The 13,481-nt window shown below is 35.0% G+C and overlaps 1 protein-coding gene across 1 annotated transcript; it reads left to right on the top strand.

Moving 5' to 3' along the window:
* Positions 1-5,772: 5,772 nt before the first annotated feature.
* Positions 5,773-13,251, top strand: LOC122292870 (N-carbamoylputrescine amidase). Its single transcript, XM_043101412.1, has 9 exons — positions 5,773-6,121; positions 6,602-6,650; positions 11,158-11,249; positions 11,422-11,573; positions 11,651-11,697; positions 11,814-11,847; positions 12,098-12,264; positions 12,554-12,650; positions 12,778-13,251. Exons 1-9 carry the CDS (start codon positions 6,036-6,038, stop codon positions 12,951-12,953), a joined length of 900 nt encoding a protein of 299 aa, XP_042957346.1. The 5' UTR covers positions 5,773-6,035; the 3' UTR covers positions 12,954-13,251.
* The last annotated feature ends 230 nt before the right edge of the window (positions 13,252-13,481 follow it).

Below are 13,481 nucleotides of genomic sequence, written 5' to 3'. Positions count from 1 at the left end.
AAAAGAAATCATGGCAGAAACATTATGTTGAAAGTGGATATGACGAAAGCATATGATCACGTGAATCAGAATTATTTGATGAAGGTCATGCTGAGGTTTGGCTTTTCTTTCCAGTTCTGTAACTTGATCCATTTTTGTATTTCAAGTAACTAGTATTCGGTTATAATGAATGGGACAATTAAGGGCTTATTCTCGAGAGGCCATAGTCTTTGTCAAGGTGATCCTCTATCACCTTATTTGTTTATTATCCAGCAAGAGGTCATTTCTAGGATGATTCATCGGAGTGTGGCTAAGAATAGATTTGGACATTTTCATCAAGCCCGAGATATGCCTATTATTTCTCATTTGTATGCTGATAATGTGGTTATTTTTTCTAATGGAAGTCAAAGTGCAGTTCGTGTGCTTCAAAGAACTCTGAGCCAATATGAAAGGTGGTTGGGCCAATCTATCAATAAACATAAGTCCGCTTTATATTGTTCGAATAAAATTCCACTTTCTCGTAAGCAGCACCTTTTACATAATACTGGTTTCATGGAGGGAACTTTCCCTTTTCAATACCTGGGGGTGCCCATTATCATGGGTTGTCGCAAGCAATCATATCTTGAAGACATGGTGAATAAAGTGAGGCAAAAAATCTTTGGTTGGAAGATGCGGCTCCTATCTATTGGAGGGAAACTAATTCTGTTACGGCATGTTATATCTAGCATGACCCTTCACCTTTTTGTTGTTTTATAGGTCCCTCAAGCAACTACTAATAAGATCCATAAGATGATGAGTTCATTCTTTTAGGGTGAGTCCAATGGGAAAGATAAAAAGAAATGGGTGGCTTGGAAACATATTTGTCGTCCTGTGGCTGAAGGGGAACTCAAATGAAGGCATCTCCAGGACACATAGACATCCTTACATATGAGGCTTGCTTGGAACCTTCTACAAGGTAATTCCTTATAGGCAACTTTTTTCAAGGCTAAATATGTGGGATCGACTGAAGGATTAGGGAATGAGATATTTTTTTCTGCTAAGACAAATGGAGGGATAATGGCCCTTGATTAATGACTTGCCAATAATTGGCCAGCCTTTGTTGAAAGTTAAAGATTGTCGACTGTCAGATAGTTGGGATATGAATCTTCTGGAGAACTTAGTTGGCCTGGAGAATGTTGATGATATTTTAGACTCTTTATCTAGACATAATTCGGGTAAGGATATTCTAGTTTGGACTCAGAAAGAGACATGTATGTTCTCTACCAAATCTGCATGGCATTATATTAGAATCAGAGGTTCCTCTTTTGATTGGCATTCTTGGATTTGACATAAAAGTCTTCCTTTAAAAATGTCTATTCAGTTTTGGAAGGCTTGGCACATGGCTTTGAGTGTAGATGATAGATTGCACCGTATTGGTATTTCCATTGTTTCCAAATGTGATTATTGTATTGCAGGTCATTATGAAGATATTAATCATGTTCTATTTGATGGTGAATTTCTTCAAAAAGTCTGGTTATTTTTTGGAAATCTCTTTGGAATTCCTCTTGGTAGCTCTTAGAAATATAATGTCTCGACTTAGTTTAGGCATGCTAGCTCTTTCTTCCAGGGGGGTTTCATAGTCGGTATTATGTCTATCATTGATACTTGGAGACTTTGGAGAAGAAGTTGTCTAGCTCAAATGGAGGGCAAATTGGAATCTCATGAAGCTGTCGTCCAATCTATTTGTGTGTGGATCAATTTTCTTTGTCAAGCGGTTACCTTACAAATTGTCCCGACTCAATGGCATGATCCTTGAGGCCTTGTGGATCAATCTTGTTCCTCTAAAAACTAGGTGTTGCAAAGTGGTTAAGTGCAAAAACCTCTGTCGGGGTGGTTCAAGTTGAACACAGATGGCAGTAGCCTTGGTAACCCAGGTTCTTGTGGCATTGGTGGAGTTATTTGAAATGATCTAAGTCGGCTAGTTCAAGCTTTTCCTCTCGTATTGGTTTTAGCCTAATAATAAAATGGAGCTTCTTGCACTTTTTAATGGTCTGAGGCTTTGTAAATCACTTAATATTTTAAATGTGATAGTTGAGGTTGATTTGTTGATGATTATTTTTTGGTAGAATAGAGGGCATTGTGGTGTTTGGTACCTGGAGGATTATTGGGAAGAGCTTGTTGGTTTGACTCATATTATTAATTGTCGGTTTCACCATATTTTCTAAGAAGGAAATAAGGCGGTGGATTGGTTAGCTAAGGATGGTGCCTTAGGTGCTGATTTGGTTTATACTAATAATTATATCATGCATCGGGTTCTTAGAGGTTTGCTCCGTTTGGACTTCTCTGGTCTTCCCTCTTTAAAATGTCAGTAGTTGTTTTAATGTTTTTGGCTTTCATGTTTTCGTTCATAGGCTTGTCTAGTGATTTTTTTTGGTTTTTGGATCTTATTGGGTTTTATCCCATGGGCCTTATTTGTTACTACAGTTTTTCTTCACTATAAGTGAGGGCTTTATTAATAAATTCGGAAGGGGGTCACTCATAGACAGGTGACTTCCCGCTCTTTCATTAGAAAAAAAAAAAACTGATTTGATCTCATTAACATTGAGTCCTTATAAATTTCCTACTTTTCAGTTTGCACTCAACCAGTTCTTCCAATTTATGGTCCAAAACTCCAATTGTTTTTATTATTTTTAGAATCAACCGTGTTAAAGTCTACTTTAATTCTATTTGAACTTTGTTACTCATCATCTCACATATCATATTTAACACATATTTTTATTTTATTTTATTTTTGGTTTTATTCTTCCTAAACTAATTGAGTTCTTTTATTTATCATCTACACACCACATATTTGGTAAGAAAAAACAAAAAATAAAAAAATAAGGTATGGTGTGTGATGTAAAATGATGAATATATAATTTCTCATTCTATTTATTGCCAATTGCCTTCTTTTGTTGTAAACGTCCGCTATATATTTAAAACCGTATTATTTACTCTATTTATTACGCAGGAGCCAAATCTCTTTCTTATCCAACGTCTAATTTTTTTTTTTTTACTCAATGTCCTACAGGTCATATTTGCCATTCTTATCAAAGTGTGGTTGACTGCCTATTTTTCGTAGAAGTTTAATGGAAAAAAAAAAAAAAAAAGCAAAGTGTGTGGATACTCTTGAGAATTTTTTAGTTAAAGAGATGTATTTTTTATAATAGAGTTTTGAGCTTAAACATTTATGTATAGTTAGTTCGAGTTATACGACGATCAGTTGAACTGCTGTATTATGGAAGATATAAGTCAAGAGAAGATTTATTGCATCGATTTATTTAAAATTTTATTTACTGCAGATGACTTGAATCTCTAGAAGTTTGGATTCTTAAAACAGTGGTTGATACTTTGGATTCCTCGTCTAGTAGTTTAAACTCGAGTTACCTTTTTTTTTTTTTGTTAATCTCTGTAGAAACCCAGCCTTTCCATCCTCGTAATAATATACATCTTCAGGAAATGCTGAGTTTAATTTGATTTCAAGAGCGTCTAGATGTTACTTGCTCAAAACGTTGATTATGGGTGAGTTGATAGACACTAGAAATGCTATTATTTATTTTAAATTTTATTATTTTTAGTCATATTTATTGATTTGGTAATTATTATTTATGCTATTATTCATTCTAATTTTTATTATTTCTAGTCATATTTATTATTTGATAAATCAATATATTAAGTAATTATTATTTAAGTGGTTGACATATGAAACTGTTTAAGATTATTAACAAGTACGACTAAATTTGATCTGTGTGATTTTGGCAAAAATCCTCTTCGGGTCTCCCCTAAGTACAGGGTTCTTATTGTTTATGTACAGGTTTGATTCAAGTGTTATGAAATGGAGGAAGGATTGGAGGTACTTACGCAAAGATGTCCCTTAAGAAACAAGAGAAGGAAGATATTCACGTAGAGACAGGTGTACTGGAAGATGCAATAACGAGATGAGAAAACTGATTGATTATTAAGCTTCTCACCACAAAACACTACAACAGAGAGGCTTTTAAACAAACAATGAAGAAGATATGGAGATCTGTGAAGCCTATCAGGTTTCAAGACCTAGGGTTGATGTTCATACTTGCTGAATTTGAGGATGTTTGAGATAAAGTAAGGGTGCAACATGAGGGGATATGGACGTTTGATAAAAATTTGGTGTTGTTTAAGAAGTTTGATGGCACTCAACAGGTTCATCAAATTCAAATAACAAAGTCACTATTTTGGGTTCGTATTCATTATCTATCACATTTGGCTCGAAACAAGTATATTGGTCATCTCATTGGGAGTTTGCTAGGTAAACTTAGTGAAATGAATTTGGAGAAAGGGGAATTGGAATGGGGAGAATATATGCAAGTTAGAATATGTCTAGATATCACAAAACCTCTCCATTGACGAAAAAAAAAAAAACATCAATGTTGGAACAAATAATCCTTGTTGGGTCCAATTCACATATGAGAGATTGCCTTACTTTTGTTATTGTTGTGGAACATTGGGGCGCAACCATTGGGAGTTTGAACAGTGCAAGTGAATTTTATGACATGGAAGATTTTCTCCATGGGCAATGGCTACGTGCTGAAAATTCTAGTGATCGGAGATGGGAGAAATGGAAACAACAAATAAAAAGGGATCATATCTCATTTCTTATGACTACTTTGGTGAGCAGTAAATGGCAACAAACAGGAAGGACAAAAATCTTGGACTGTTCATATACAAAGGACAGTTTGGAGGGCGGAAATGGTGAGATTGTGTAGAAAATCATGAGATTTTGCAGGATCCTTGTAATCCTCATGTTACTAATACTGATGTGATACCCTTTGTAGTTCAATTATCAACAAATGATGGAAGTAAGAAATTAGGCATAACAGAAATTCAGAGGAATTCTAATACACTAGAGAAGAATCACTTGCAAATTCAGGAAGATGAAGTCATGCGCGTAAATGTAGCAAAGGTTTCTATGGGATTGGGCCATTTAGAGACTTTATCCCCATATGAGAGCCCACTTACATTGCTTATCATTAGCCCATTTGTAAAAGTTCAAGAATGAAAAGGAAGGAATGTCGAAGGAGATGTGATGACCCAAGGTGATTTTCCAAGAGAGAAGATACAATGGAGAAGGAAAATGGAAGATTCAGATACAAAAGAGATGCACGCGATGAGATGGAGTACAATTCAAAAATATCGGTGGAGGTTGTTCCACAATCCTACGAAGATAAATGAAAATTATAATATGAAATTCTTGTGGACTTGGGAAGTCAGGTGGAATTTGCACCCTTTAAGAACTTGTTAAGATAGAGGTTCCCAATATCTTTTTCTTAAAGAAACAAAGTTAAAATCTCGCCAAATGGTATTTTGTAAGTATAAATTAGGGTTTTAACATTGTTTTGTTGTTGCTTGTGAGGGTCGTAGTAGAGAAATTGCAATGCTATGAAACAATGAGATCATATAATTTTTATTTTAAAGTTTGAAAAGTTGTATTAATTTTTATATTTTATTTTAAAATTTATAAAAATTATAATAATGAGAGGACAATTAAATTAAAAAATATTTTTTATTTAAATAAAAAAAATTATAAAAAATCATTTCATCCCATTATTCAATGATGTCTCGATTGATATAAAGCTATAGACACGTGGAAAGTCGACCTCTTATCTAAAAAATATATAGGTGCAAAGTCACCATCGATAAGATGGTTTTGTCCATCTTTGAGAACAGTCTAATGAACACTATAAATATACTGTTATTATTTTTTTTAATAAGAAAATCCATGATAAACAGGTAATTGCGGTGGGGAACTGGGAACATAATCTTAGACCGTACGATGAATAACCTTCCGAAACTTTCTTCCCTAGACGCTGTTTGGATTATCCAGTTTTAATTGGTTTGCCCAAAGAAGTTTCGCTCCAAAATGACAGAGACTCCAAACATGCCGAGGCCGCACTCATTTCAGTCATTTGCACTGCTGCGCAACAATCATCAGTTTTTCTGATGAAGCCTCCTCCTTGACGTGTAGAGAAGAGAGAGAAAGACAGAGAGGGGGGGGCGAGGGAATGGAAAAAGGGAGAAGAGTGGTGGTCTCAGCTCTGCAGTTCGCTTGCACAGATGACGTCTCCACAAATGTCGCCACTGCCGAAAGGTCTCTTCTTCTTCTTCTTCTTCTTCTTCTTCCTTTGGCTTGATTATCCATTTCAACGTCTATAGGGTCTTAGAAGCAAGCTTTTCTTTTTAATCTCGCTGTTTACCTACAAACCCATCAAATTCACACCCTTAGTCGAGCACCCGTAATGACAAGTGTTTTGCTCAGATTTATTTTTTCTGTTCTGTTCTTCTTTTTTTTTTTTCATGCTTATTGCAGCTCAAGTTTTATTTTTATTTTTATTTTTGTAAAAAATAAAAAATAAAATTCTGCCCGCTCAATGTGAAGGTTTTACCGCGGCACTCCTATGATTTTTTTTTTTTTTTTTCATGAAAGGAGGTGTTCTTCCACCGAATTTTCCTTTGTTGTTAAGTCATAAAGCTCCATATTTATTTGTTCGTTCCGTTTCTTATTCTCACCTTTTCATCGTATGTGAGTTACTTGTGCTTTATCGACCACGATCAATCTTCTTTTATGCAGACTGGTTAGAGCTGCTCATGAAAAGGGTGCAAACATTATTCTAATACAGGTATGTGCAACTGGAACCTGTGATTCAGCTTTTGTAGTGTACAGCTCCTTAGAAACATTTCTTTAAGAAATTATCTATCAAACACATCATGGGAATCATACTATGATTTCTGTTTCTTTGTTCTCTGGATTCCTTTATATGATTCATGGAAATATATTTTGTTCTTCAACTCCAAAATCCTTTCTCCCTTTAGCAAATGTCGAAACATTGACACAGAAAGTTGAAAATACTCATTCATGAGATCAGATGACATGGAGTTGGTTTAAAAAGCTATTAAAACGCTCTGATTTATTCATACTTTGTGTCTAAGGAATGTATGGCTTGATGGAGTCTGATTCGGCTTTCCTGATGACAACTTAGTTTTTGCTTAGGTTCCTGGCATATGAGCATATATTGGATTCTCTTCATGTCAATCAAATTGAGTTTTGGTCATTATGAAGACTGTCTAGGAGGGGCAACTTTTATTTTATTTTTTTATCGGTTCTAGGAGGGGCATCTTGACATCAAGCAAATGTTGGATTCGGTGCTTTTGGTTCAAAGTGGCTTGAATCTATGGGTGGCTTGATCTTGGATGATATGTATACCGTTGGTTGATAATTGAAGCACCACGTGTAAAGTAAATGTGGAAAAGCATATGATCACATGCATGTAGAAGCTAAAAGTACTTGTGACTTTGCGAAGTTTAATGGCTATCAGAGCTGTTGATAATAATGATCCACATAAAAGAGTTGAATTGCTCGCTACATGAGTGAAAGAAACATTTTTTTATGGAGCACTTTCTTAATTTCTTCTAGTAACTACGGTAGGCCTCAATTTATCTAGCCATTGAATCATTGGAGTTATTGTGTTCTTGGTATAGGTTTTATCTATTTAACCATAGGTATTCTTTCGGGAGTTGTATGGGCAAATGAGGCAATGGGGCTAATATTGGAATTGGGATCTGAAGGAAACTTGGGCATATGGCCCGATTATGGCTATGGTTTCTGGGGTCAGATGGAAGGATTGGATTCAGTAGCACATAGCCTTGTGAATTTTTTTTTTTTTTTTAAATATGGTACGACTTTAAGGTCTTCTATGATGCCTAATTGCCAAGGCAACTTCATAGCATGGCTCTATTTTAAATTCTTAGTGAGAAGTTAAATTGTGTTTGAATTGACAATGTCCAAGACATCAAGAAATAAATTGTAATATAAAAACTTGGGTTATACGCTATGTCAATGTCTGTTAATTTCTGCTGGTAAATAACTGAAACATAGGGGGAGGGATTTATGTTACGTTGAGAAACATTACTAAGGAGTTGAACCAGCACCCACATGCCCTGTTTTATTGAGATTAGTAAATCTTTGTTGCAGCAACTGAACAAACATTGACATCAACAATTTAAAATCATGTATCATATCCATTATTATTTATAAAAAAAAATGTGTTTTATCCGTTATTAAATTGGGGAAGAAATTGTATCACCTTTTTTTGGCATAGATGACATTGTGCCGTGTTTTGTTAATCATGCTTAAAATCTTGTGATAAACCACGCTTCAAAAAAATTATCTGTCCTGTAGTAGCTAAACCTAGAGATGAAGCTAGGGAGCTCCCCTTGGCCCTTGGTGGATTCATCCTTGGACACTAATATCTATCACCGCCATTGATGACAATTATATACAAAGTTCTAAACAACATTTTTGAATGGGTTCTTCTTCCTCTAAACTTAAGGCACATGGAGTCTTCTTTTATTATTTTTTGGTAGGTAAAAAATCTTTATTGATAAGTGCAAAAGGTGCAACTCAAGTATACTGGGAGTATACAAGAGAGACTCCTATCTAGAAGATAAAATAGATACTAAAAATTCATGCAAATTGAGTCCGTTCAATTCTATAGATACAATCCAAAGAAAAAGAGTGCCAATAAACAAATTCATAAGTTTCTCCATCGGTAGTGTATGGTCTTGAAAGGTTCTATATTTCTTTCTTCCCAAATATGCCAAATGAGTCAATTGGGGACTATTGTAACACCCCTTCCCATAGGTCAGGAATGTTACGTATAGTCATAACATAACGCCCGGTAAAGAGATTCAGTCTAATAAAATACCTCATTTATTGGATCGTAAAACTCATACTCGTAAAACTCATAAATTATGACAGTCTTTCATAACATAAAAGCTGAGAAATAAAAGAAATGACATAAGCTAGTTCTTTGTGAAACCAACATTGCTTAAATGTCTAAATCATACACTAAAGTCTCTGGAAATTTATTCTACTCCTAGCACTCTTGCTCTGTATCCACAAAATATCATCTGGGACATTAAAACATAAAAACAGAGAAGCAAACAACTGAGTCGAAGACTCAGCAATAGCACATCATACTGTAAACTTAACTTAGTTTAACATTAGGCTTAATTTTGAAAACTTACATATATCGTCACACATTCTCATAACATATATATCATCCATTAGTAACATAAGCAGAATCATACATTATCATGGCAATATATGTAACGCGGATGCATGAATGATTGCATCCATGCATTTCCTAACAATCATTCATGACTTGTTCATCTTGTCTTTCACTTATTTAGTGGCCATCATTACATGTGTGAATTGGTCCAATTGTTGTTGACTGCATATAATTATCGTGACATGAGGTGAACTATGGTTGGGTCCGTGGCACCATGTAATGTATCATATCATGTAGTGATACACGCTTGGTTCCATGTTATCACTTAACATATGGTGAACCACGCTTGAGTTCGTGGCAGCGTCTAATGTATCATAACATGTAGTGAAACACACTTGAGTCCTTGTTATCACATAGCATATGGTAAACCACGCTTGAGTCCATGGCACCGTCTAACATATCATAACATGTGGTGAAACATGCTTGAGTCCGTGTTATCACATATCATATGGTAAACCACACTTGAGTCCGTGGCACCACATAACATATCATAATATGGGGTGAAAAACGCTTGAGTCCGTGGCTTGCACATCCACGCATAACATAAGGTCAATCTTAAAGTTTACTTGTCATTCACGTGTTTTCTTACTAACTTTCATAATGCATGAGAACATGTTTGACTTCACGAATTTACATGGCATGACATACTCTTGTGCATGGCATAACATTATACATGGCATATTAATATGAGTCTTACACCACCTAGCAGAACATAGGCATGGCATAACATGATCAAAACATTACATGAACATTACATGGCATACATGATCCAAATCATGAACATTGCATGGCATACATGTGATTTTCATAACATCTCATCCATCTAACAATCCATACCAGCATAGCATCACAAGCATATCATCGTAATTCATCGAGATTCATGAAAAGTGGCCTAACCTTGACTTGGCTTGTAGCGTAGTGTAGGTAAACATCACATTTTTCATGCAAATCAGAATAATTACAGCACACATATAATTATGATCATGCTACTTACCTCTTAATGCTGCTTCTTGGTTCCTGCTTTGTAGCTCGTTACCTATATGAGGTACTAGACGTTACTAACTATCTCGAAAATGTGTCGTAGCATTCTACCCACTTGAACACATATCATGACCTTTAATTTAATAAAATATTCAACGAGATATTGAATTCAATAAATACTAATATCATATAGTTATTAAAACAACAATATCATATATAGTCCTTTAAATATAATTTAGTAGGGAATATATATATTATCTATTTTATAAAATAACAGTGTTAATAATGATTTCACAAAATAGGTTTGATAATACTATAGGCTAACCATAATTTAATCCCGAGCAATATAAGTTTCAATTCCTTAAAACATTTTCTGAAAAATGAGTTTAGGGGTTTCATATAGATTCAAATAAAACTTTGGCCTAATTTAAAAATCACTAAAACAGTTTCTGTGACAATAACATCAAGCAGTCCACTTAAATAATATACTAGTTTCTGATGAACGATATATTGAATTCAATAAATACTAATATCATATAGTTGCCAAGGAAAAAAAAAAAACTACTAGTTTCTGAAAAGCATTAAAAATGAGGAAAATCCGAATCAAAATCACCACCAGAGAATAAAAATAAAACAAATATTTTATTAAAATACTAAAACTACTAATTTAATAATAATAATAATAATAATAATAATAATAATAATAATAATAATCTTAATTCTAAATCCTAATTTAAGATCTGAACGTTACAACTATTTTCCACATGGCTGCAATATGCATACTGCCACCTAGTTTTCTCCAGGAATAAAATAGCTCCACAATCCTTTTGAGAATGACCCAAGTCAATCCCTGACTGAAGAAGTCACTCCACTACCTTTTTTAGTATTTACAGCTTTGATAACATCAAAGCGAAATGTTTGATGCGAGTATTGCATGTAGCTAATGTGTCGCATGCAAATAACTTGTAAAAAAAAGTTTGTGCCATGTGGTGGTGTTTGCCTCAACTTCTTGGACCAAGTATTGTATGAGAAATTGAACTGGATATGTTTGATGCGAGGGAAATGTTTATTTCAGGAACTTTTTGAGGGGTACTACTTTTGTCAGGCCCAAAGGGAGGACTTCTTTCAGCGAGCTAAGCCTTATAAGGGTCACCCAACAATCCTGAGGTAAATTCTTAAAAAAGAGCATCTGTTATTTGCTTTACCAGCTGAAGGCTCTCATGCCATAACCACTTGGCACCATGTTATTTTCCTTTCGCTCTCCATGCCTTAATCTCAACTTCAAACGCATTTATTGCAGTTAAAACTTATTTTATATGTTTATTTGCATGCTGTGTAGGATGCAGAAACTTGCAAAAGAGTTGGGGGTGGTGATACCAGTAAGCTTCTTTGAAGAGGCTAACAATGCTCATTACAATGCAGTAGCCATAATTGATGCTGATGGTACAGATCTTGGACTTTATAGAAAGTCTCATATCCCAGATAGTCCAGGTATGTAGATACAGGATTATTCCTCCCTTGAATCACGTATTTCTAGCAATAAAATGATGATAATTTTTTTCCTACAGGCTACCAAGAAAAATTCTACTTTAATCCTGGTGACACTGGCTTTAAGGTAGGTGCTTACTATATGCTTAGTTTATATGTAATACTGCCTTGATATATATAATTCTGGTGGCCATTTGTGATTGATAGTGAAACTTGTAATAATCCTGATACTGTTGATGACAGGTATTCCAGACTAAATTTGCAAAGATTGGAATCGGTACGAAGTTTTGAGTACATTAATTTTTCGATTTGTTATTTAAGTTTTTTTTAATAATTGGATGTGCTCATATTTTTTTCATCTACAATTTGCGCAATGTAAAGATGGTGTATCTTTAGTTAACTTGTACTGGGCATCAGATGTGCAATATAACCATGTTAACCGCAAACATGCACTTTTCTTTTAGTAATCGTTTCATCTTGCCAGAATTGAGCACAAACTAAAGCTATTAGTACATATTTTATGACAGCCATCTGTTGGGATCAGTGGTTTCCCGAGGCAGCCAGGGCTATGGTTCTTCAGGGTGCAGAGATATTGTTTTATCCTACTGCTATCGGTTCTGAACCTCAAGATGAAGAGCTTGATTCTCGTGATCACTGGAGGCGAGTAATGCAAGGGCATGCGGGGGCAAATTTGGTAAATGCTTTAACTTGTAAATGATTAGCTGCAGAAGTACAGTATTTGGCTCTAGGTGGCCTGCTTATAATTCTTGTTCCAGCATCTTCAAATAGTCTAAACAAGCGCCCATCAAACATAAATTTGAAGAACTATGTTACATTTCATAGCAAATGGAATTTTTTTTTATTATCCTTTTGTGCCTCTGTCAAGGACTTCGTGATTTTTTTTATTAACTTTGCAACAATGTGGTGTTTGTTATCAAAACACTTCCATGCAAGGGGGACTAATCTATTTTGGATGAATTCAGGTACCTATAGTAGCTTCAAATCGCATAGGAAAGGAGGTAATTGAGAGACAGCATGGAAAAAGTGAGATCACATTCTACGGGAATTCTTTCATAGCAGGTACTCTAGTCATTTATCTGTTGGCATTATCGAAGTTGAGAGTATGTTCAAGTAACATGACCTTTTGCATTGATGTGTATTCCATATAATTGTATGTGAATTGGTATATTCTGAAATTTGACTGCAGGGCCTACTGGAGAAATTGTCACAGCAGCTGACGATAAAGAGGAAGCTGTTCTTGTTGCAGAATTTGATCTGGATAAAATCAAGTCCAAGAGACATAGTTGGGGAATATTTCGTGATCGGCGTCCGGATTTATACAAGGTGCTTCTGACATTAGATGGCAACAACCCTAGACTGTGATATTCACCTATTACTACCTTGTTGAGATAATAAATATAAGTAATTTAACAACTTTCAGTAACAAGCATTCTCCTGGATCATAAACTTTACCAGATCTGGCTTTTGGGGCAGATTGGGGGTGGGGGGAGTGCAGAGGGCAGAGGAAAACACGAACAACTAGATAAATATATCAAATGAAAACAAGTAAAATTGTTTGGTTGCCTTGCATTGGAACCTCACATGTAATATGCTTTATTGAACAGTTATTAGTAGTGTTATTAGTGTGTCAGATATGCAAATCATACAGTTCGAGTATCTATTAGTTCTGTTCATTGATGATATAAGGCATTTTTGGTGTTTATATATGTTGATAAGATCTGAAATGCCAGACTAACTCCAAGCTTATTCTAATTCTTTTACCACCTAACCCGAGGTAGGGGCTCACCAAAAGTTTGTCCATGCTGGTTTGTATTTGACCTTTGGATATGTATAGTTCTACTCCTTCAGCAAAATAATTTAAGAACCAATAATATCAAGAGAGAGAGCCCG

This window comes from Carya illinoinensis, chromosome 13 (genome assembly GCF_018687715.1).
Source record: "Carya illinoinensis cultivar Pawnee chromosome 13, C.illinoinensisPawnee_v1, whole genome shotgun sequence".
NCBI classification, from domain to species: Eukaryota; Viridiplantae; Streptophyta; class Magnoliopsida; order Fagales; family Juglandaceae; genus Carya; species Carya illinoinensis.
This window is presented reverse-complemented; position numbering and strand designations above follow the sequence as displayed.